The sequence below is a fragment of the Dromiciops gliroides genome, chromosome 4, assembly GCF_019393635.1.
Source record: "Dromiciops gliroides isolate mDroGli1 chromosome 4, mDroGli1.pri, whole genome shotgun sequence".
NCBI lineage: Eukaryota > Metazoa > Chordata > Mammalia > Microbiotheria > Microbiotheriidae > Dromiciops > Dromiciops gliroides.
The window spans coordinates 485,776,731-485,799,706 of NC_057864.1; the positions used below are offsets into that span (position 1 = coordinate 485,776,731).

General features: G+C 41.0%; 1 protein-coding gene across 1 annotated transcript; it reads right to left on the minus strand.

Annotated features, from left to right (window-relative positions):
• Nucleotides 1-3,245: 3,245 nt before the first annotated feature.
• Nucleotides 3,246-4,272, minus strand: GPR55 (G protein-coupled receptor 55). Its single transcript, XM_044003639.1, is given in 2 exon segments — nt 3,246-3,357; nt 3,359-4,272. Coding segments are annotated over 2 exon segments (1,026 nt in total).
• Nucleotides 4,273-22,976: the final 18,704 nt, after the last annotated feature.

Consider the following 22,976-nt stretch of genomic DNA (forward strand, 5'->3'; position numbering starts at 1 on the left):
TGAGAACTGAGTGGACTGGGGAGAGACCAGAGGCAGGGAGACCAATCAGGAAGCCATTGGCAATAGTTTAGGCAATAGTCAATCCCCCATCCCCACCACATCCGCAGCAGCCTTTACTGGGGGTCATCCACTCAAAAGAGGCCAGACACTAGTTCCTGTAGCTTTGAAAATTTATGCCCGCGGGGTTTTCCTTTACAATTTCATATTCTATAGAAAGGAGAAATTTTACTTACAGAGAATCCATAGCAGGATGGGAAATGCTGAGAGAGAGAAAGGAGACAAAATAAGAGAGATAAATAGGAGAGGGGAAAATGCAGCCTGGCCAAAACAGCAGTAATGGAGACATCACAGCATCTCTCCTTTTGTATTTATGCTCTGGTATTGATATTTCTGAATTGGGGACATTAGGGAGGAAAAGCCAGGTTCAGAGGGTTCATGCTACTTGCACTTTGAGCACTCATCACTTCTTTCTTGGACTATGGCCAATAGACTCCTGATTGGTCTTTCTGCCTCTGGTCTCTCCCCAGTCCACTCAGTTCTCAAAGTGATCTTAAAACAGTTATCAGACCATGTCAGTCAGGGAAGAGCCCTCTTTCTCACCTTCATTTTGCTTTGTTGGTAGCCGTCCCAGTGTTTTCTGGGAAGGTTCATCTCCAACTCCCTAGCCCAGGCAATGATGAGGCTTCATCTGGTCCCAGATACAAGGCAGCTGACATTTCAATTAACCAACCAGACTCCATTAGGAGAAATGTATTCTCTTGTAAATATTCTCTCTCCTCCCCAGAAGGGACCAAAACTTCAAAACTCAATTATATGAATCAAACTTGATTACAACCTACAATAATGAGTGACTCTACTCTGTTCTATCCCTACAAAATTTAATTAAAGCAGGCAGCGGTATGTTGAGATGATTGGGAATAAATATGTTGCTTTCAATCTGTGATTTTCTCCTTGATAATTATATGAAATTAAGCAATTGAGTTGAGGAAAGCCTATTATAGTGGACATCTTCCTAAATGTCTTGTTGGATCATTTGGATGCTCGTTGGCTGCAATTCCATTTCTCTTCCCAGATATCACATCAGAGCAATGCTGTTCCAGATTACCTTAGTAGCAATAGTGACACTTTTTGTGGTGGTAAAGAACCGAAACAAAGAGGTGCTTAATGATTGGCCACTGGCTGGACAAATTGTGGTACAGGAATTTTATAAGTGACTTAGAAGACTTTAAGAAGTGACAAATGAGGGGGCAGCTAGGTGGCGCAGTGGATAAAGCACCTGCCCTGGATTCAGCAGGACCTGAATTCAGGAGGACCTGAGTTCAAATCCAGTATCAGACACTTGACACTGTGTGATCCTGGGCAAGTCACTTAACTCTCACTGCTCCACCAAAATGAGAGAGAGAGAGAGAGAGAGAGAGAGAGAGAGAGAGAGAGAGAGAGAGAGAAGTGACAAATGGGAAGTATTCAGAAAGTGGGAAGACTTTTATGAATTTATGGGGTTATGGATTGGATCTGAGATTTCATCATCTGGAAAAATTCAAAAAGGAAACACCTTCCACTGAGGCACTGATGCATTGTTAGCATCTAGTTTTGGAGCCATCCAAGAGCATCCAGAGGTTAAGGCACTGCCGAGGGTAGCACTGTGAGTCACACCCCCCAAATCCATGACTCTCTCTTCGTTTCAAGCTCCTCACCTCTCTCTCTGGCAGGAGGTGAGTGTGTTTTACCTTCATTCCTGTGGACTTGTGGCTTATTAGTGCACTGATCAGTTCTAACGTCTCCTGAAGTTGTTTTTCTCTATAATGTCATCACTGTATACATTGTTTGGGTTCTGCTCACTTGGCTGTGCTTCAGTCCACAGAGGAATTTCCCGTTTCCTTTGAAAGTTGTCCATTCTGTCTTTTCTTATGGAACCATGTTCCATGACATTCTCATACTATGACCAATAGGAGGACAGCCCCCTAGTTTCCATACCCTAATTCCAATATGGACTGCCAGAGACATTAAGTGAAGATCTGCATTCAACTTTTCATTTCTTTTGAAAATTTTATACTTATCTTTTGTGTGTGTGTGTGTGTGTGTGTGTGTGTGTGTGTGTGTGTTTTCAGGGCAATGAGGGTTAAGTGACTTGCCCAGGATCACACAGCTAGTGTTAAGTGTCTGAGGTCAGATTTGAACTCAGGTCCTCCTGAATCCAGGGCCAGTGCTTTATCCACTGTGCCACCTAGCTGCCCCCTACACTTATCTTTTACATTAATTTTATTCCTAAATATATCCTTCCCCTCCCCTTGTAAGAAACATTTTTTTTAAAGGGGGGGTTGCTTTTTCAGCAAAACTAACCAACAACTGCATCTGCATCACTGTGTCTATAACTTCCACACCCATAGTACCACACCTTGGCCGAGAAGAGAGGGAAGTACCTCTTCCTGGCTCATTTTCTTTTCTTTTTTTTCCTTTTTCTTTTTGGTGAGGCAATTGGGGTTAAGTGACTTGCTCAGGGTCACACAGCTAATAAGTGTCGAATGTCTTAGGTCAGATTTGAACTCAGGTCCTCCTGAATCCAGGGCCGGTGCTTTAACCACTGCACCACCTACCTGCCCCTCCCGGCTCTTTTTCAAAGCCAATCTTTTCAATCCCACATTAAATTTTAAAGGAGAAATTTAGTACTTAACTCCTAATGTCTGTGAAATTGCACTCAGCTGAATGATGGGAGGGGAGTGTTCTTATCACCAAAACCACCTCCACAAAGTATGAGAGGTCACGGGACAGATCATTTTCTAGGACGGTAGTTGGATTTCATGGCCCCTCCCCCCAAGTCACACATGATGTCAGAATCATTCAAATCTTAAATTTGATCCTATCATTTGAAATCTGACCCCACAGGACAGGCTTCTTGAATAGATAAAAATTGAATAGGATCCAGTGCCAAAGGTGGGGAAAGGTAGTGTGAAGGGGATGTGACCTCTGATGGGATGATCTACAAGCATCTGTGGAAAGAGCTCTGGACTTAGAGTCAGGAGACCTGGGTCCTAATCCTGATTACACTCCCAATGAGGTACGTGACTGTGGCCAAGTCATTTCTGTGGGTATCCACAAAAGTACAGCTTCCCTGTAAAATGAGAGAGTTGGACTAAATGGCTTCTGAAGATGCCGTCCATCTATAGATCTGTTAGAGCCCGTTCTTTCTCTCTAGGCCTTAGTTTCCTTATCTGGCTTTCTTCAAGTCTCTGCTAACGTCTCGCTTTCTACAAGAATCCTTTCCCCATCCTCCTTAGATCTGAGAGCTTTCCCGTTGTGTCCTTGGTGCTTACAGGCATGCTTTCCTGTCCCAAAAGATGAGTTCTCCAAGAAAGCTGCCTTCACAAACTGGTGGCGAGTCACAATCCCCATCCTAAATTCCTTGCTGACAAAGTAGTAGCAAAAGACATCCAGGCAGCAGTTGACATTGGAGAGGCACATGGCCAGCTGCAGGGCGAAGCTAATGTCCCGCTTGGTACCGCAGTCTTGGATGAAGTCATTCCTCACCAGGAACTGCAGGAAGATGCACAGGTGGACAGGCAGGAAGGAGACCACAAAGACAGCCAGGCTGGCGGCAATGGAACGGATGATGTGAGCCCTCTTCTCAGCCCAAGTGTTTCTCTGGTTCTGCTTGCCCAGCAGGGTGTGAATGCTGCTGAAGGAGCAGAAACAGACAATGGCCATAGGAAGGAGGAATCCGAAGAACTCCAGGGGGACGATGGCTGAGACGCCCCAGGAGCCATTAGACATGTTGTGGAAGCACGTGGAGTTGCTTGCTTCCCCATGAAACTTGTAGATGGGGATGGTGCCTATCCACACTAGTGCCCAGATGGCACAGCAGACTATCAAGATGTTTCTTGGGGATCGGATGTTTTTGACCCAGATTGGGTGCTTGATGGACACGTATCGGTCGAGGCTGATGAAGGTGATGGTGAAGACGCTGCCATACATGCTGACAAAGTAGAAGCACTCCACCATGGTACAGACGCTGGAGGCATGGGTAGGGCCCTGGGACAGCACCATCTTGAAAGGAAGAGAGAGCACGAGGAGCAAGTCAAAGGCCGCCAGGTTGATCATGTAGATGGAAGTGGCCCTATACTCCTCCTGCCACCTTCTCAGGAAGGAGGCAAAGCTGTAGATGGCTAGCAGGTTGAGGCACAGACCCAGCAAAAAAGTGGGGATGTGGACGACCAGCGCCACTGTCTTCATTAGGCCGTCGACTTCTTTGAAGGAACAACCCCCGCTTTGGTTCATGTTCTTTCCTGAAACACAAACAGCAGATGAGACTCCTAGTTCGTCATTTTACCCAAAATGGCCATGCCTCAAGAGGTAGTGGTAACCCAACTTCAGTCACACTTTATCAAATAAATGTAGTGCAGAGACTGAAGAGACCTCATTTCATGATTCACCTCCTTCACTTCCTGGCTGTGCAGCCACGGGAGAGTCATCTTACTCTCTGTGTTTGGTTTTCCTTACCTGTAAAGTGAGGAGGATGAGGTCAATGACCTTAAACATCCCTTCTTAGGAAGGATCACCCACCTTGACCTAGGAAGCACACACACACACACACACACACACACACACACATCAATTTGTGACTTGCCCAGGCTCACACAGCTGGGTCTGACCCTGAGAAAGACTCTCTATCCACTCTGCTGTGCTGTGTCTCAAAATATTAGGTTTTATCTAAAGTCCCAGTGATCTCTTCAGTCAGACTGGAGTCCATGGCAAGGCTATGATGCCAAGATCACTTAGGACTTGCATGAAATTAGGAGTGGCTGCAGATAGGATGAAGGCCTTGGTATCATCTTAATGTCCTAACCTGTGACTTGTGGTTGACTGTAAACTAATGTTGTCATTTTCTTATTTGTCCCCTCTTTTTTTATGGGGCCCATGTAGAAGCAGTCCTGGGACAAGTGGTTCTCCTGCTAGTATTTCTTTAGATTCACTATTTGAATTCAGTACCTACTGAGTTTTGTCTGAGGAAGATTCTGAAGATGACTTGGCAAGAAAAGGTATAGAGGCCCTATCTTGAGCTGAACTGCCAAGCATTCAAACTCTACTGCAGAAAGCACAACTCTGATGGGCTGGCCTTATTGTTTGAGTACCCGATGTATGCTTGCCTAAAAGACTAATTTATGGAGACCTCACACAAGGCAGGTGCTCACATGGAGGTCAGAAGAAACAATACAAGGACACTATCAAGGTCTCTCTGAAGAACTTTGAAATCAATTGTGAGACATGGGAGATGCTGGCACAGGACCACCCAGCATGGCATACCCCTATTAAAGAATGTGCTATGCTCTGTGAGCAAAACAGAATTGCAGTAATGCAAAAGAAATGTGTGATGTACAAATTTAGACATCTCCCTCTCAAATGTCCAGACTATTGTGCCCAACCTGTGGTAGAGCCTTCTGAGCTCCTAGTGGCCACAGTTGAACACACTGTACCTGACCCCAGCATCATGATGTCATTGGTCCTCTTTGAGCACGAAGGATGAACAACAAATTCACCATTTGGCAGATAATTGCTTTTTGAGGTTGACTTTGAAAGTATTAGGATGTAAGATTATCTTTGTAAGGTGCTGCTGATTGATGATGACAAGAACTCTTCTGACCTTGGTATGGAATAGGAAGATCTCTTGGAAGAGTTAGGGCTTGAAAGATGGTGAGGATTTGGTTAGTATAGAGACAGGCAGCCATTTAACCAATCTGAAGTTCATCTCACCATTCTACTGTCCTCCACAGAAAGAGCATGAGAGACTTTGTCAAATGCTTTGTTGAGATAGAGGTAAACTCAATTGACATCTCCCAAACAACCAGTCTAGAGATGCTGACTCTTTTGTAATACATGATTCCATTCCTCAATATTCAATATTCAATATTCAGGTTGGACTTCAGTTTGTCTGAGGCTGGTGACTTGTACCATCAAGGTCACTAGGTATGTCCTTGCTCTTCCTTTCTCATCTTGGATTTCATTTCCCTATTAAGCTATTTTGGGTTCTTTCTAGTACAAATATTATTCTCCATGGGAGAGGAAATAAAAATAAAATAAAGGTCAAGTATTTCTGCTTTCTCCATGTCATTTTTTATCACCACCCCATCCACATCCATCATTCTCTCCCTTTCCTCGCCCTCTCTTCTTTGCTCCCCATAGCATTTCTTGTCAGTCTGAGCTTATTCTGAGTTCTGTCACATTTTCTCTCTTACAATCCATGGTCTAACACTCCCAGTCCCTTAGCTCACAGGGAGCAAGGCTCAGTCTTGGATGAGCGGACCCCCAAAATCAATATCTTTTTGTCAAGAGAAAAGAAACACAATTTGAGTCTGCTCTATAGACCATACCCTGGCATTCCAATGAATCCCTCTGTGACACCTGGAGACCCTCTGAGTGCTTGACCTCCTGCTGAAGGGAAACATACTTGGCTGCTAGATAGGCAGCCACCTTCCCACTGAACCTACCCTGTCTGAACAACTGTCTTAGTGGAGAACAACGTCCAGATCCCTTTATCTTCCCCAAACTGGCTTTTGGTTCATAATATTGCTCTCTCCAAAACCAGGATCTGTGTATACAATTACCTCCTTTCTCTGGGAAGTGGTTATGGAAATTTCCTATCTTTGGATATGTGACCCCTTTCCCAAAGCCCATTGGAATGGCTCTCCTTAGTGAAGATGAAAGCCCTGCTCTTCTCAAGCATTGGGGCAGAGTTGGCAAGACCTGAGGAGCTTCAGCCTTCTTGAGTCCTATTTGAGGACTTCCTGCCCTGAGGAGGAGGATGGGAGAAACCAGCCTCAATTCAGGGTGCAGGAGGAAAACATGAGTGGAGCTGGTCATCTCCACCACGCCTCTATCTCCAGCTTGCTACACTAGAGACTTCGGAGAATTTCACTTGGGTAAGATCCAGGATTTCTCTCTTGGTTGAGCTGGGTTAGCTTCTCTGATTTTTGTTTTGCTATGATTTGGATAAATGAGTTTCTTTGCTATTCCCTATGTATGTTCCTCATGAAACTGGTGAGAACATTGTTCCTTTAGTGGAAAGTATCAAGCCTTGGATATAGAGCTTGGGATTCCCCTTACTCCCAATAATAAAGTCATCAGACTTGATGAGTGAGATGAGCAGAACCAGAAGAACATTGTACACAGTATCATCAACATTGAGTGTTGACCTACTGTGATGGACTATATTCTTCTCACCAATGCAATGGTACAGAAGAGTTCCAGGGAACTCATGATGGAAGAGGATCTCCAAATCCAAGAAAAAAAAAGAAAGAAAGAACTGTGGAGTATAGATGCTGATTGAACCATATTATTTCTTTTGTTTTGGGTGCTGTTGTTTTTTTTTTTCTATTTTGAGGTTTTGCATCACTGCTCCGATTCTTTCTCTTGTAACAGGATTAATGCAGAAATAGGAGTAATGTTATTATGTGTATATATATATGTGTGTATATATATATATCTATATGTATATGTATAGAGATATATAGATATAACCTATATCAGATTACCTGCTGTCTAGGGGAGGGGGGAGGGAGGGGAGGGAGGGAGAAAAATCTGAAATTGTAAAGCATGTATAAACAAAAGTTGAGAACTATCTTTACATGTAACGGAAAAAATAAAATACCTCATACATTAAAAAAAAAAGTCATCAGACTGTAGATTGAACCCAGTCGTACCCCCTAGACTAACAATACTGAAGGGAACAGTTAGGTATAATTCTAGCCTGGTATCCCCTCTCTCTGAGGAAAGCAGAGAGGTGGTGCCTCACTCCAACCTCTTGCTTCCCTTACTGGCAGAAATGAAAGTCTTGGGGCACCTAGGTGGCACAGTGGATAAAGCACCGGCCCTGGATTCAGAAGGACCTGAGTTCAAATCCGGCCTCAGACACTTGACACCTACTAGCTGTGTGACCCTGGGCAAGTCACTTAACCCTCATTGCCCCACAAAAAAAGAAAAAACAAAAACAAAACAAAAACAAGAAATGAAAGTCTCCCTTAGAGAAAAGTGAGCAGAGAGAAAGGTTAGAGATGTCTATTGTGCATCCTTTTGAACCACACAAGCATAGTTCTCTACACAGGTCTACTCTGAGGATGGAAGGTTGCATCCTCAAATTCTTGTGCTTGATACTGTGGAAATTTATTTTGATTTGGGGACCCTACCTTTGGGCTGAGATTGGAGAGCCTTGGGCCCTCAGGGACTCTCCCCCTCCTCCTCAGCTTCAGCTGAGCCGAAAAAGCCCTGTGGGCTATACAAGACGCCAGGTCAGACAGCTGGGGGGGGGGAAAAGCCCCAGCTCCCTCCAACCTGAGTGGATAGCCGGTGCTGAGACATGAGCTGCTCGAGCACCCCCCCCCCACCAGCTGCAGCCCTGGCTGGTGGATTAGCTTGGTCTGTGGGGGCGAAGGAAGCCCTGAGATTTGAGTGGAGAGAAGAAAAGGTATATATAGACTTGGGAGTGAGCCAGGAGGGGGGATTAGATAGAGAGACAAGATTGAAGAGAGGCTGACTAGAGGGGAGCACGGACAAGGGAAGGAGAGTTCCCTTTGGACAAGGAGACAGGAGGCGGCTAAGGCCCTTATTGTATTCAAGAAGTTCGAAGCGCAGCAGGTGGGAAAGAGACGCAGTGGAAAGAGACCACAGGAAAGCAGTCAGGTTGTACATTTTATTTCCCTGTATTCTTTATTTTCAACAGTATCTCATAAATAAACTCTGCTTTGATTATTTGGTTAAGAGGCTTCTTAATCCTGTGATTATCAATTTGGGAGTGGAGCGGTGTGGTGGAACTTTATAAACGGCCCACATTAAATTAACAGCAGTCAGATAGCCAAATAGTCAAAAGTTCCCAGTTTAGTCCTCCAGTCAGATTAGCCCCCCAAATTAGGCTAGTCAATTTAAAAATATTCTAACATTTGAATGGCAACCCAGATGGGACTTACGGCCCACTTATAATTTTTCTAAACCTATAATTTTTCATAAGTCCAGTTATTATAAATTTCCAGGTTAGTTATAGTTATTAATAATTAATTTTTTGTACAATACCCAGGCAACCTCGGAGGACAATTCTGCTTAAGTGACCCCTCTTCTCTGGCTGGAAGACTAGATTTCAAGACTTTTGACTTTGGGGTTCCTCATGAAGCAACCCTCCAGCACATCCCCCCCACCCTTTTTTTTTTTTTACTAGAATCTTGTATTCCAGAATCATACTGCCTAAGAAGTCCCTCCTTAGAGGAGGTTAAGATTCAGGAATTACATTGGCCAGAAACTCCCCTCTAAGGTCACAGAGGTGCCTCTGTCTAGCACTGCCACATACCTACCACAAAGCTACCATTTATGACTGCTGGGGTTTTGGAGAGGGATGGGAAATCCTTCCAATCTGTTGCACTTTCAAGATCCCTCCAGAAGAGGGTAGCCATTAATTGGGAATGGCTGAAGAACTTAATGGTAAATGAATGTGATGGAATGAATACCATTGAGCTGTACAAAATGATGAAGAAATGATCTCAAGGAAACCTGGGGACACTTGTATGAACTGATGCAGAGTGTAGTAAGCAGAGTCAGAGTAATTTATAGCATAATAATGATATTGTAAAGATGAAAAACTTTGAAAAGCTTAGGAGCTCTGATCTATGCTGTAACCAAACATAAGTCTAGAGGACCAGTAACGCAGAATACTGCCTACCTCCTGACAGAAAGGCGAAGAACTAAGATTGCACATCAAGACTTGCTTTTTCAGATATGGTCAGTGTGAGAATTTGTGACATTTTTTTCTTGCTTTCTAAATAGGAGAGGAAGGGAAGAGGGAAGGAGGGAAGATAGATTTTTTTCATTGATTGAAATAGTCAATTTATATTTTTAAAATTCCTCCAGTAGAAAGACAGAAGAGACAAAAAAGAACACCCAAATCTTCAGTAGATTCCTTTTATAGGCCAGCTAGTACAGTGGAAAGAGGGTTGGACTCGAGAGACCAGAAGATCTGAATTCAAATTGAACAAATATTCTAAAGCACCTACCATGTGCAAGGTGCTAAGTGCTAGGGGGATAGTCTAAAGTTAAGGATTTGTGATTTTGACAGTATGGGTAATTCCCTTCACCAATATAGAGTTCAACTCAGCTATAACTTGGAAGCTAAATATCAAAGAGTTCCCTGAGAGCCATACTGGAAAACAACTTAGTCACACATATGTTAAGTTTGAGAGTCCAGGAATCACATCAGGTGCTAGGGATATAAAAAAGCCCCAAATTACATAGTTTCTGCCCTCAAGAAGTTTATATTGTCCGGCAGAACACCAGATACTAGTTGTTGTTTGTCCTTCATGCTTGAAGAGGACCAAAATGACATCATGGTGTCAGGGGTCAACGTATAGTGTGTCCAGTTATGGCTGATCAGACTAATAAGAGCTTAGAGGGCTCTACCACAGCTTGGGCACAAATAGTCTGTATGACCAGATACTTATACTACAAAAGAGGAAGTGTATCATAGTGAATAGACACCTGGACTCAAAGTAAGAAAGACTTGGGTTCAAGTGTTGTCTCTGACCCAAACTAGCTTTAGGATTCCAGACAAGTCACTTAAATTTTTTCAGCACCTTAAGCAATTCTTTAAGAGCAGAAATATCTGCAGAGCATGTACTGATATGCCACCAGTAAAGGCAATTTCCTCACTGGGAGTTCTATACACCAATGAAATTGCCAATGAATCCCCCCCCCCCAAACAGCTGGTTAGTAAAGCAGTTAAGGAGCAAATGCAGGGATCAAAGAGCTGTAGGAACATCTGAGGAGCAAAAAGTGATATAGTCTGACCCCAGGTACAATCATTTAGCATTTCAGTACCCCATGCAACTCTCCAAAGTGATAAATGAGAAGGGGCTTGCTAGCTTGCTCGGGGTAGGGGGGAGTCTCCTAGTCAAGAGGTCCCTACACTGATGCTATGATGTCAACACAGGTCTGGGAGAAGAGATGAAAAGGGAAAAAATGGATGGGAGTGGAGAGAGAGACAGACAGACAGAGAGAGACAGAGACAGATAAAGAGACAGAGACAGAGAGAGACTGAGAGGGAGAGAAAGAGATAGAGACCAAGAAGAGTACACAGAGAAAGAGACAGAGTGATAGGGACAGAAACATACAGAGAAATAACATACATTCACTAATGAGTGATCAGGAAGAAAGATTTCATGGAGAGGCCCCAAATGAGCTGAGTCTTAAGAAGGATTAGGATTCAGAAAAGGTAGGTACTTTTCTCCAACCCTGACCAAAGGTTCTCCCCCCTTTGGGGGAGGTCAGCCTAGATGACTCTTAATGCTCCTGCCATGATCTTCCAGTATCACCTCTGGCTCTTCTACACTGTTGTCTGTCCAGCTCCCTCCCCACTCCCCTCCAGTCCATGAGATCTATTAAGGCAGGTTGTAGCCCCCTGTTACTGTACCTTCAGTCTCAATGACGAATCAAGCCAGTACCTGAGCCTCTGGACACTTCTCTGAATATGTTTACCAGTCATACATATACTTGAAAACAGAGCTTATATGACCACATCCTCTGTTCTGCAGATGCTTTGGAAATCCTATTTTAGAGGGGGCGGAGCCAAAGTGGTGGGGGAAAGGCAGGGACTCACCTGAACTCTCCCTTAAAATCTTGCAGATACCTTTAACTAATGCCATAAGACAATTCCTGGAGCAGCAGAACCCACCAAAAGATGCAGACTCGTGTTTACATCATAGCATCAGTGTGGGGACCTCTCAATTAGGAGTGCAATAATTTTCCAGCCAAAGACAACTTAGAAGGTTGGCAGGAAAGGTCTGTTGTACCAGGTTGAGAGTGGAATGCTGGCCAGGCCAGGCCAGGGCAGGGCAGATCCAGCCCCAGGCAACCAGGACCAGGCCTTGGGAGTTACTGAATCACCAGTGACAACAGCTGCTTCTGGAGCTCTCAACCCACAGATGGTAAGGGGATTGGACAACTGATCAGAAAGAGATTACAGGGGTCTCTTTGCTAGCACTGAGGCAGGACTCTGTTGCTTTGCCCATACTCAGATCTGGGTCACAGTCCTAGGTGGCAGTTCCAGGGTGAGGATGAGCACTAGTATACAAGTATTTCTGAAAACACCTGGACAAAAACCCCTGAATCTTGGGACAGTACACCCTCTACCCAGGAAGCAGAACCCTACTTTAACAGAGATGTTATTTGTCTTTCATTCTCAAAGAGGACCATGACATGGTGTGATGTCATGACTTGCAGTGAATTGGATTTAAGTGAGGGAGGGCTGTGCAAAATCATCAACCTCACTTTTTCTTCAAGAGTCATCTGGGTCCAGTGGCAAGATATACATCAGGACAACTGGACATGGCCCCAGATGTTTGAGGCAATTGCAGTTAAGTGACTTGCCCAGGGTCACATAACTAGTAAGTATCTGAGGTCAGATTTTAATTCAGGTCCTCCCAACTTCAGGGCCAGTGCTATGTCCACTATGCCACCTAGGTACCCCAACACCAAAGAGTTAAAAGTCAAGAAATAGGCTGGAAAAATGATCAAGCAACAGAAAAAATCTGACTATAGAAAGTTACTTTTGTGACAAGGAAGATCAAAACACACACTCAGAAGATAAAAAAGTCAAAGCTCCTACATACAAAGCCTTCAAGAAAAATATGAATTGGTCTTAGGCCATGGAAGAGCTCAAAATGGACTTTGAAAATAAAGTAAGAGAGGTAGAAGAAAAATTGGAAAGAGAAATGAGAGTGATGCAATAAAATAATGAAAAAACAGTCAACAACTTGGTAAAGGAGACACAAAAATTCCCTGAAGAAAAAAACTCCTTAAAAAGTATGATTGGTCAAATGGAAAAGGAGGTACAAAAGCTCAATGATGAAAATAATTTCTTAAAAATTAGAATAGAGCAAGTGGAAGCTAATGACTCCATGAGACATCAAGAAACAATAAAATGAAACCAAAAGAATTAAAAATAGAGGACAATGTGAAATATGTCATTGGAAAAAGAGTGGACCTGGAAAATAGATCCAGAAGAGATAACATTAAAATTATTGGACTACCTGAAATCCATGATCAAAAAAAGAGCCTAGATATCATCTTTCAAGAAATTATCAAGGAAAACTGCCCTGATATTCTAAAACCAGAGGGTAAAATAGAAATTGAAAGAATCCACAAATCACCTCTGAAAGAGAACCCCAAATGAAAACTCTCAGCCAAATTCCAGAGCTCCCAAGTCAAGGAGAAAATATTGCAAGTATCCAGAAAGAAACAATTCAAGTGTCCTGGAGCTAGAGTCAGGATAACATAAGATGTGGCAAACTCTACATTAAAGGATAAGAAGGCTTGGAATATGATATTCCAGAGGGCAAAGGAGTTAGGACTACAACCAAGAATCACCTAACTAGAAAAATTTAGTATATTCCTTCACTTGGGTGGGGCATGGATATTCAATGAAATAGAAGACTTTCAAGCATTCCTGATGAAAAGAAAGACCAGAGCTAAAAAGAAAATTTAGCTTTCAAGTACAAGACTCAAGAGAAGCATAGACAGGTAAACAGGAAAAGAAACCATAAGGGATTTAATAAAGTTAAACTGTTTACATTCCTCCATGGGAAGATGACACTTGTAACTCACAAGAACTTTCTCATTGTTAGAGCAGTTGGAAGGAGTATATATAGACAGAGGACACAGGTGTGAGCTGAATATAATGGCATTATATCTAAAAATATATATATAGTTAAGGGGTGAGAGAGGAATGCATTGGGAGAAAGGGAAAGGAAGAAGTAGAATGGAGTAAATTATCTCAAACAAAAGAGTCAAGAAAAAGCTTTAACATGGAGTGGAAGATGGGGAAGGTAAGGGGGAATGAGTGAATCTTACTCTCATGGGAATTGGCTCAAAGAGGGAATAACATACACACTCAGTTGGGTATAGAAATCTATTTTACCCTGTAGGAAGGGGAAAGGGGAAGTAATAGAAGGGAAGACAAATTGGGGTGGGATAGTCAGAAGCAAAACACTTTTTGAGGAGGGACAGGGTGAAAAGAGAGAGAATAAATGGGGAAGGGGGAAAGGATGGAGGGAAATAGTTATCAATAACTGTGGGGAAAAAAATTGAAACAATTTTCTGAATACAAGTCATTCCCCAATTGATAAATGATCAGAAGATATGAACAATTTTCAGATGAAGTAATCAAAGCTATCTATAGCCAAATGAAAAAATGCTCTAACTCACTATTGATTGGAAAGATGCAAATCAAAACAATTCTTGGGTAATACCTCATACCTATTAGATTAGCTAATAAGAAAGAAGAGGAAAATGACAAATATTAGAGGGGATGTGGAAAAATCAGACATGAATGCACCATAGGTGGAGTTGTAAACTGATTCAACCATTCTGTAGAGCAATTTGGAACTGTGCCCAAAGGGCTGTAGAACCATGCATACTCTTTGACCTAGAAATACTACTATTAGGTCTGCATCCAATAAGAGATAAAAAAGGAAAAGGACCTGTGTGTACAAAAGTATTTGTAGCAGCTTTTTTTCTGGTGTTAAAGAATTAGAAACTGAGAAGATGCCCATTAATTGGGGGAATGGCTTAACAAATTGTAGTATATGATTATAATGGAATACTATTGTGCTATAAGAAATGATGAACAAGATGCTCTCAGAAAAACCTGGAGACTTACATAAGCTGATACAAAGTGAAATGTACTGAGTAGAAAGTAACAGCAATATTGTAAGATGATCAGTTACAAATGACAGCAACACAATGATCTGGAGAACTCTGAAGGACTTAGGATGAAAAATGCTCTCTACTTCCAGAGAAAGAACTGTTGGTGTCTGAAGATAGATTGAAGCATATTGGGTTTTTTACTTTGTTTTTCTTGAGATTTTTTTAGTCTGTTTTCTTTTACAACATGACTAATGTAGAAATGTTCTGCATGACTGCATATGTATAACATGTATTCAATTGCTTGCCTTCTCAATTGTGGGGGGGTGGGAAGGGGCAGGAAGGGAGGAAGGGAAAGAATTTGGAACTCAAAGTTTTAAAAATGAATGTTAAAAATTGTTTTTACTTGTAATTTGGGAAAAATAAAATACTACACAAAATAATAAAAAAAATCCCATTTTATTTTTGCACATACATTAGAGCTTGGGACATTTGTAGAAAGAAAAAAGATTAAAGAAATTCACTTTAAGGTGGAGGGGAGAGCCCACAACATCACCCACAGAGTGCATTTTTCTCCACAAATACCATGCCCATTCCTAGGGCAGTTTTTTCTTTTTTTCTTTCTTTTTCTTATTTTAAAATTTTTAATTATAAAAGCATTTTTTATTATTTTCCAGTTACATTTAAAAATAGTTTTCAACATTTGTTTTCATAAGATTTTTAGTTCCAAATTTTTCTCCCACCCTTCCTTTCCCCTCCCCAAGACATAAAGCAATCTGATATAGGATATATATGTACAATCACTTAAACACATTTCTGCATTAGTCATGTTGTGAAAGAAGAATCAGAACACAAGGGAAAACCCCCCCTAAAGAAGAAAAAAACCAAAAAAGTAGAAACAGTATGGTTCAATCTGCATTCAGGACCCACAGTTCCTTTTTCTGGATGCGGAGAGCATTTTCCATCATGAGTTCTTTGGAATTATCTTGGGTCATTGCACTGATAGGAAGAGCCAAGTCTAGCACAGTTGATCATCATACAATGTTGCTGTTACTGTGTATAATGTTTTCCTGGTTCTGCTCACTTCACTCAGCATCAGTCCACTTAAGTCTTTCCAAGTTTTTCTGAAATCTGCCTGCTCATCATTTCTTATGGCACAATTGTATTCCATTACATTCATATACCACGATTTGTTCAGCCATTCCCCAATTGATAGGCATTCCCTCGATTTCCAATTCTTTGCCACCACAAAGAGAGCTGCTACAAATATTTTTGTACATGTGGGTCAACGTTTTTTTTTTTTTTTCAAAAATTGTTTTGGCATTTAATTTTTCCCCAATTACATGTAAAAGCAATTTTTAACATTCATTAAAAATTTTTTAGTTCCAAATTCTCTCCCTCCCTTCCCACCTCCCACATTAAGCAGGTAAGAAATTTGATAGAGGTTATACATGTGTAGTCATGCAAAACATACTGTCATATTAGTCATATTGTAAAAGAAAATAGATTTAAAACACCCAAGTAAAATAAAGAAAGTTAAAAAGTATGTTTTTATCTGTATTCAGATTCCTTCAGTTCTTTCTCTGGAAGCAGATAGCATTTTTCATCCTAAGTCCTTCAGAGTTGTTTTGGATCTTTGTATTGCTGAGAATAGCTAAATCATTCACAGTTGATCATCTTACAATAATGCTGTTATCTTCTAGTTCTATTCATTTTACTTTGCATCAGTTCATGTAAGTCATTTTCCTTTTCTGTCCTATTAGCCAATCTTATAGGTATGTGGTATGTTTTAATTTGCATTTCCCCAGTCAATAGCAATTTAGAACATTTTTTCATATGGCTATAGATAGCTTTGATTACTTCATCTGAAAAATGACTATTCATATTTTTGATGATTTATCAATTGGGGAATGGATCTTATTTTTTATAAATTGGACTCAGTTCTCTATTTGAGAAATGAGTCCTTTATCAGAAAAACTTGCTTCAAATTTTTTTTCACAGTTATGATTAACTGTATTTCCCTCCATTCTATTTCCCCTCACCCCCATTTATTCTATTCTTTCTTTTCACCCTGTCCCTCCTCAAAAGTGTTTTGCTTCTGTTTCCCTTTCTATCAGCACTGCCTGCCCCCTTTTCTTTTCTTCTTCCTCTCCCCCTTTCCTATAGCATAAGATAGATTTCTATACCAAATTGAGTGTGTATGTTATTCCCTCTTTAAGCCAATTCCCATGAGAGTAAGGTTCAAGCAATCCCCACCACCTCCCCCAACTTCCACTCCACTATATATATGCTCTTTCAAACTGCCCTAGTAATGAGAAAGTTCTTGTGAGTTACAAGTATCATCTTCCCATGGAGGAATGTAAACAATTTAACCTTATTAAATCCCTTATGATTTCCTTTTTCTGTTTACCTTTTTATGCTTCTCTTGAATCTTGTCTTTGAAAGCCAAATTTTCTTTTTCAGTTGTGTTTTTTTCATCAGAAATGCTTCAAAGTCCTCTATTTCATTGAATCTCTCCCCCACCCCCACCAAAGGATTATACTCAATTTTTCTAGGTAGTTGATTCTTGGTTGTAATCCTAGCTCCTTTGCCCTCTGGAATATCATATTCCAAGCCCTCTGATCCTTTAATATAGAGCTTGCTACATCTTGTGTTATCCTGACTCTAGATCCAGGATACTTGAATTGTTTCTTTCCGGATACTTGCAATATTTTCTCCTTGACTTGGGAGCTCTGGAATTTGGCTATAATATTCCTGGGAGTTTTCATTTGGGGTTCTCTTTCAGAGGTGATTCGTGGATTCTTTCAATTTCTATTTTACCCTCTGGTTATAAAATAACAGGGCAGTTTTCTTTGATGATTTCTTGAAAGATGATATCTAGGGGCAGCTAGGTGGCATAGTGGATAAAGCACCAGCCCTAGATTCAGAAGGACCTGAATTCAAATCCAGCCTCAGACACTTGACACTTATTAGCTGTGTGACCCTGGGCAAGTCACTTAACCTTCATTGTTTGCCCCCCCCCCCAAAAAAAGAAAGATTATATCTAGGGTCTTTTTTGATCAAAGCTTTCAGGTAGTCCAATAACTTAAAAATTATCTCTCCTGGATATTTTCCAGGTCCATTGTTTTTTCCAATGAGATATTTCACATTGTCTTCTATTTTTTCATTCTTTTGGTTTTGTTTTATTGTGTCTTGATGTTTCATTAACTTCCACTTGCTCAATTCCAATTTTTAAGAAACTATTTTCTTCACTAAGCTTTTGTACCTCCTTTTCCATTTGGCCAATTCTGCTTTTTAAGGGGTTATTTTTTTCCGGTGGTTTTTTTTTTTTTGTGCCTTTTCCCATTAGGCCTATTTTGCTTTTTAAGGAGTTCTTCTACTTAGTGAATTTTTGTATGTCTTTTTCCATTTGATCAATTCTGTTTTTCTCCTCATTGGATATTTGTACCTCTTTTTACCATTTGGTCTATTCTGGTTTGTTTGTTTGCTTGTTTGTTTTTAATGAGGCAATGGGGGTTAAGTGACTTGCCCAGGGTCACACAGCTAGTAAGTGTTAAGTGTCTGAGGCTGGATTTGAACTCAGGTCCTCCTGACTCCAGGGCCGTTGCTCTATCCACTGTGCCACCTAGCTGCCCCTATTCTGTTTTTAAGGTGTTATTTTCTTCAGTATTTTTTGTGCCTCCTTTACCAAGCTGTTGACTCTTTTTTCCATGATTTTATTGCATCATTCTTATTTCTCTTCCCAATTTTTCCTCTACCTCTGTTACTTGATTTTGAAAATCCTTTTTGATCTCTTCCATGGCCTGAGAACAATTCATATTTTTCTTAGAGGCTGTGGATGCAGGAGCTTTACTTTTCTTATCTTCTTCAGTGTGTGTTTTGATCTTCCTTGTCATCGTAGTATTTTTCTGTAGTCAAAATTTTTTCTGTTTGTTCTGTTGTTTCACAGTCTCTCTCTTGACTTTAAATTCTTTGCTAAAATGGGGTTCTGTTTCCAGGGTGGAGTTTCCAAATTTCAAGGGTTTTGTGCAGCTGTTTTCAGAGATATTTCTAGAGACCTGTAAGTTTTCAGTTCTTCCAATATGGTATGATCTAAGGAGATGTGTGTTTACTACTCTCCTGGCCTGTGCCCTGATCTGTGAGTGACCACAAGTAGTCTTTTCTGTCCTGGAAGTGTGACAAGGATCCCCAGTCCACTGAGCTTACAAGCAAGCTATGCTATGGTAGTGCTCTTCTTCACCCTGGGACTGCCACCCAGGACCATGACCTGGATCTGAATATGGACAAAGCAGCAGAGTCCTGCCCTCAGTGATATAAAAAAGACCCATGTAATCTCCTTTTGACCAGTTATCTGACCCCCTTATTGTCTGTGGGATGAGATCTCCAGAAGCAAACACTAACAAGGCTTATTCAGTCTCTCCCAAGGCCTGCTACTAGTTTGCTGGCCCAGTCTTCACTGGCATGGACTGTACTAGACTGCAATGCATTATCATCCTGATGTGACAGACCTTTCCTACCTGCCTCATAAGTTGTCTTTGGCTGGAAAATTGTTTCACCCTGTCCTTTTGTGGGTTTGGCAACTCTAGAATTTGTTTTGAGGCATCATTTAAAGTTGTTCAGAGGGGTGTTGGGGAGAGCTTAGGTGAGTCACTGTCTTTTCTTCACCATCTTGGCTCCACCTGGATCCAAGATCACTAAAACAGTTTTAATGCAAAAGAAAGGGCCTCAATTTCCACATCTGCAAAATGGGGGTTATCATAAAATAATAGATTCAGACTTGGAAGAAATATGAGATCATCTAATCTAGTTCCTTCATTTTACAAATGAGGAAGCTGTGGCCCACAGAGAAATGACTTTCCCAAGACTCCATAGGTAGAGCAAAACCAGAATTTGAACCCAAGTCCTCTGCCTCCAAATCCAATTCCCTTTTGGACTGGGTAGTCTTGTTTGGCCTTGGGATGGGGACAAAGTCAACCAGATTCTAATGCTCCCAGGGAAACCCAGGGTGAGAGACAGAAATTTGAAATATTTTTTTGAGAGCAAAGCCTCCAAAGTGAACTTGATTGATGAAATACTCCTTTTCCTGTGAGATGACAGGACCCATTTGAGTGGCTGGCCAATGAAACGCGAGTCCTTTTTATTTATGCTTTTTACATATGCTGAGCCATATCTCTTTTCTCTTTTTTAGTCTTTCTCTTTGTTTCTGTTTTTGTTTTTAACTAATGCAGATCTTTGCTCTGACAAGTCATAACCCTATAAACAACAGACAACAAAAGAATTCAGGCATGACCCCCACAACAGTAGCATCTCTTTTTCGGAGTACTAAGATTTGAGGAATTTTATTTTTCATGATGTCATTTGATGCCTGACATTTCTGACACCTACTAATTTTTTCCTTGAAAAAAAAAGATTTATATTATCAAGACAGGAGGCTTCTGGATAGTCTATAAGTTTTTGGCCTCTAATTTCTTCTTCCTGGACTCTGTTACCCCATTTACTTCTCACCTTCTCACCTATTCCCACCTTTGTATTGAAATTGTTGTTCAGTTGTTTTTGGTTGTGTCTAACTCTTTGTGACCTCATTTGAGGTTTTCTTAGCAAAGATACTGGAGTGGTTTGCCATTTCCTTTTCCAGCTCATTTGACAGATGAGGAAACTGAGGCAACCAGGGTTAAGTGACTTGCCCAGAGTCACACAGCTAGTAAATATCTGAGGCTATATTTGAACTCAAGAAGATGAGTCTTCCTGACTCCAGATCCTGCCTTCTATCCACTGTGCCACCTAGCTTTATTGACCCAGTATCAAAAGATAATGTTGATTTAATTTGGAGGGTCCTAGACCGAGTTCTTCATGGAATTTTCCCAAATCTTCATCCTTTACAACCAATGTTTGTGCATAAGCAACAATTATTTTCCTGGTTGTCTTTTTGCTAATAGTTATCCTGAGCACTGCAATATGAAAAGACCGTGTCCTGTGAAATAATGTTTCTTGTTGCCTTTGCACATATGATCGAGCCAATTTCATTAGCTCCTTTCTTTGCCTTTGCAGTGAGAACCTAGGAATCATCCTTCCATCTAGCCAAAACTTCTATATCTGGTTTTATTTATAACAAGAAAGTAACAACTAATGATTCAATTCCTTTAGCAGTATGTCTATTGGCCACTGGACAAAGAACTTACATAGAGAGTACCACCAGTTTAGTTAAAGTTTATGGACAGTCTAAAAATGGTGTGATCTTTAGCATTCTCTGCCCCTTTTTTCTTACTCTGACACTGTCACTACAGAAGTACTAGGGGACTGCACAGGACAGGGGATTGCTGTTTTGTTTGCTTATTTCATGGGTTACTGTGACCAAAGAAATCTGGCTGAATGGTCAGTCTGCTGTTGCTGAGCTTCTCCATATTTCACCATGGTGAACCTTGGAAAACACACTTTATACAGCATTTGGTCTATATTGTAGCTTTTTGAACATGGCAGACCTCCCAGAGCTTGTACACCACTGGCATGGTATTTAAGAACCTAGGATCATTTTCATGTCAGGATGAGGAATCTGAGTAGGGCTCTGCAGATGACTAGTTAAATAAGTAATTGATAAAGAAATATCAGTAATGGAGAGCATAAATTATATCAACATTGGTCATCATAATTTCATACAAAAATTAAACCAATGTAAATTACTATAACACATGGACCAAAAGTGCATTTTTAGTTAGCAAACATTTGACTTAATTACCAACTGGAGAAAGATGGAAGTCAAAAGGCTACATTTTATAACATGATATTGTTTGTAAATTCTCATGAAATACAATAGATTATTATGAGCAGCATAAGCTCTTGAAGTGAGAGAACCATTAGAAGGTAAAGCCAGATTAAAGAAACCTTGGCAAGAGACTCAAGTAAGCAAAGCCATCCCAAGGGTACTTAGAGATGAAACTAGAAGAAGGGCAACAAATAGAAGAAAAGAATAGAAAAGATCAGCAAAGATTTTATAATGAACTGTTTTCATAATCAAGGACAGTAGAGCTATCACATTGAGACTCTAACATCCTGATCCTTCTTGTTGTGTTTTATAAGAAATAGAAATTGCAGTAAAGAGAACAAAAATGGAAAAAGCGACTGGATTGGACCAAATGTACATAGTGGAGATTACTGTTGATACAACTGTGAAGGCATTGATGATTTACATGGCATCTTATGGAGAAGAAGATATCAAAGGTATAGGAAAAAATCCTGGACCTTAATACTAAGAGGACCAATCACATCAATTGAAGCAAAAATTTTATTATCATTTTTCTTTGAAGTAAAGACTTTCATCCTAGCTCTAGTTTCTTTGCCATGTGCATAAAAAACAAATAAAGTATCAATTAATACAGTTTGGTCCTTTGAGATATCCATAAATTCTGGTTCTATTAACACCAAAAAAAGATGACTGAGAGAATGAGTTATTAACCTATACCTCTAGCTACTTTGCCATCTCTAAAACATCTTTATGAAAATCATCTCTACATCAATTGAGGGCTACTCAAATAAGAGGAATCCTGACCCATCAAAGAGAGAGGTACATGCTCTCTAGACAGAAATGGATATAGAATGGCCATGACTGGAGGGAAGAAGCAGCTTGGATGTACAGGATTCCTGGCAGCAACGAAGAGAGCTAGTGGAGAGAAAGCTAGCCCAGGCAATACAGAGTGGATTTGCAGAGCAGAAAAGACCCTGGGGTCTTTTCTGATCACTGGAAGGAGTTGATAAGGGGATAAATTTGGGCGGTGACCAAGTGAGTAAAGGAAAAGGGATGGATGAGACAAATATTGTAGGGGGAGAAACTACAAGACTTGGCAACTGATTGGATGGTGGCTGGAAGGGATCTCAGAAGTCTTCTAGTCAAACTCTCATTTTATAAAGGACATTGAGACAGAAAAAGATTATGGCATCCTGGATTCAGAACTAGAAAGGACCCAAGAAACCACCTCATCCAACCCCCATCACTTTGCAAGTGAGGAAGCTTAGCCCCCAGGAGATGAAGTGACTTGCCCAAGGTCACTCAGATCATAAGCATCAGAGGTGGCATATGAGCCCTGGTCCTCTGACCTCAGAGCCAGTGATTCCAAGGTTTCGTAGGTCATAGGATAATAGATTTAAGGCCAGAACCCTGTCCGAGGTCATTTCATCCAATCCCCTTTTACAGATAAGGAATTGAGGCCAAAAGAAATTTAAGAATTTGCTCAGAGTCACACAGTATCTGAAACAGGATTTGAACCCACATCCTCCAGATTCAAAGTCCAGTGCGCTAATCACCATACTGCCCTGCC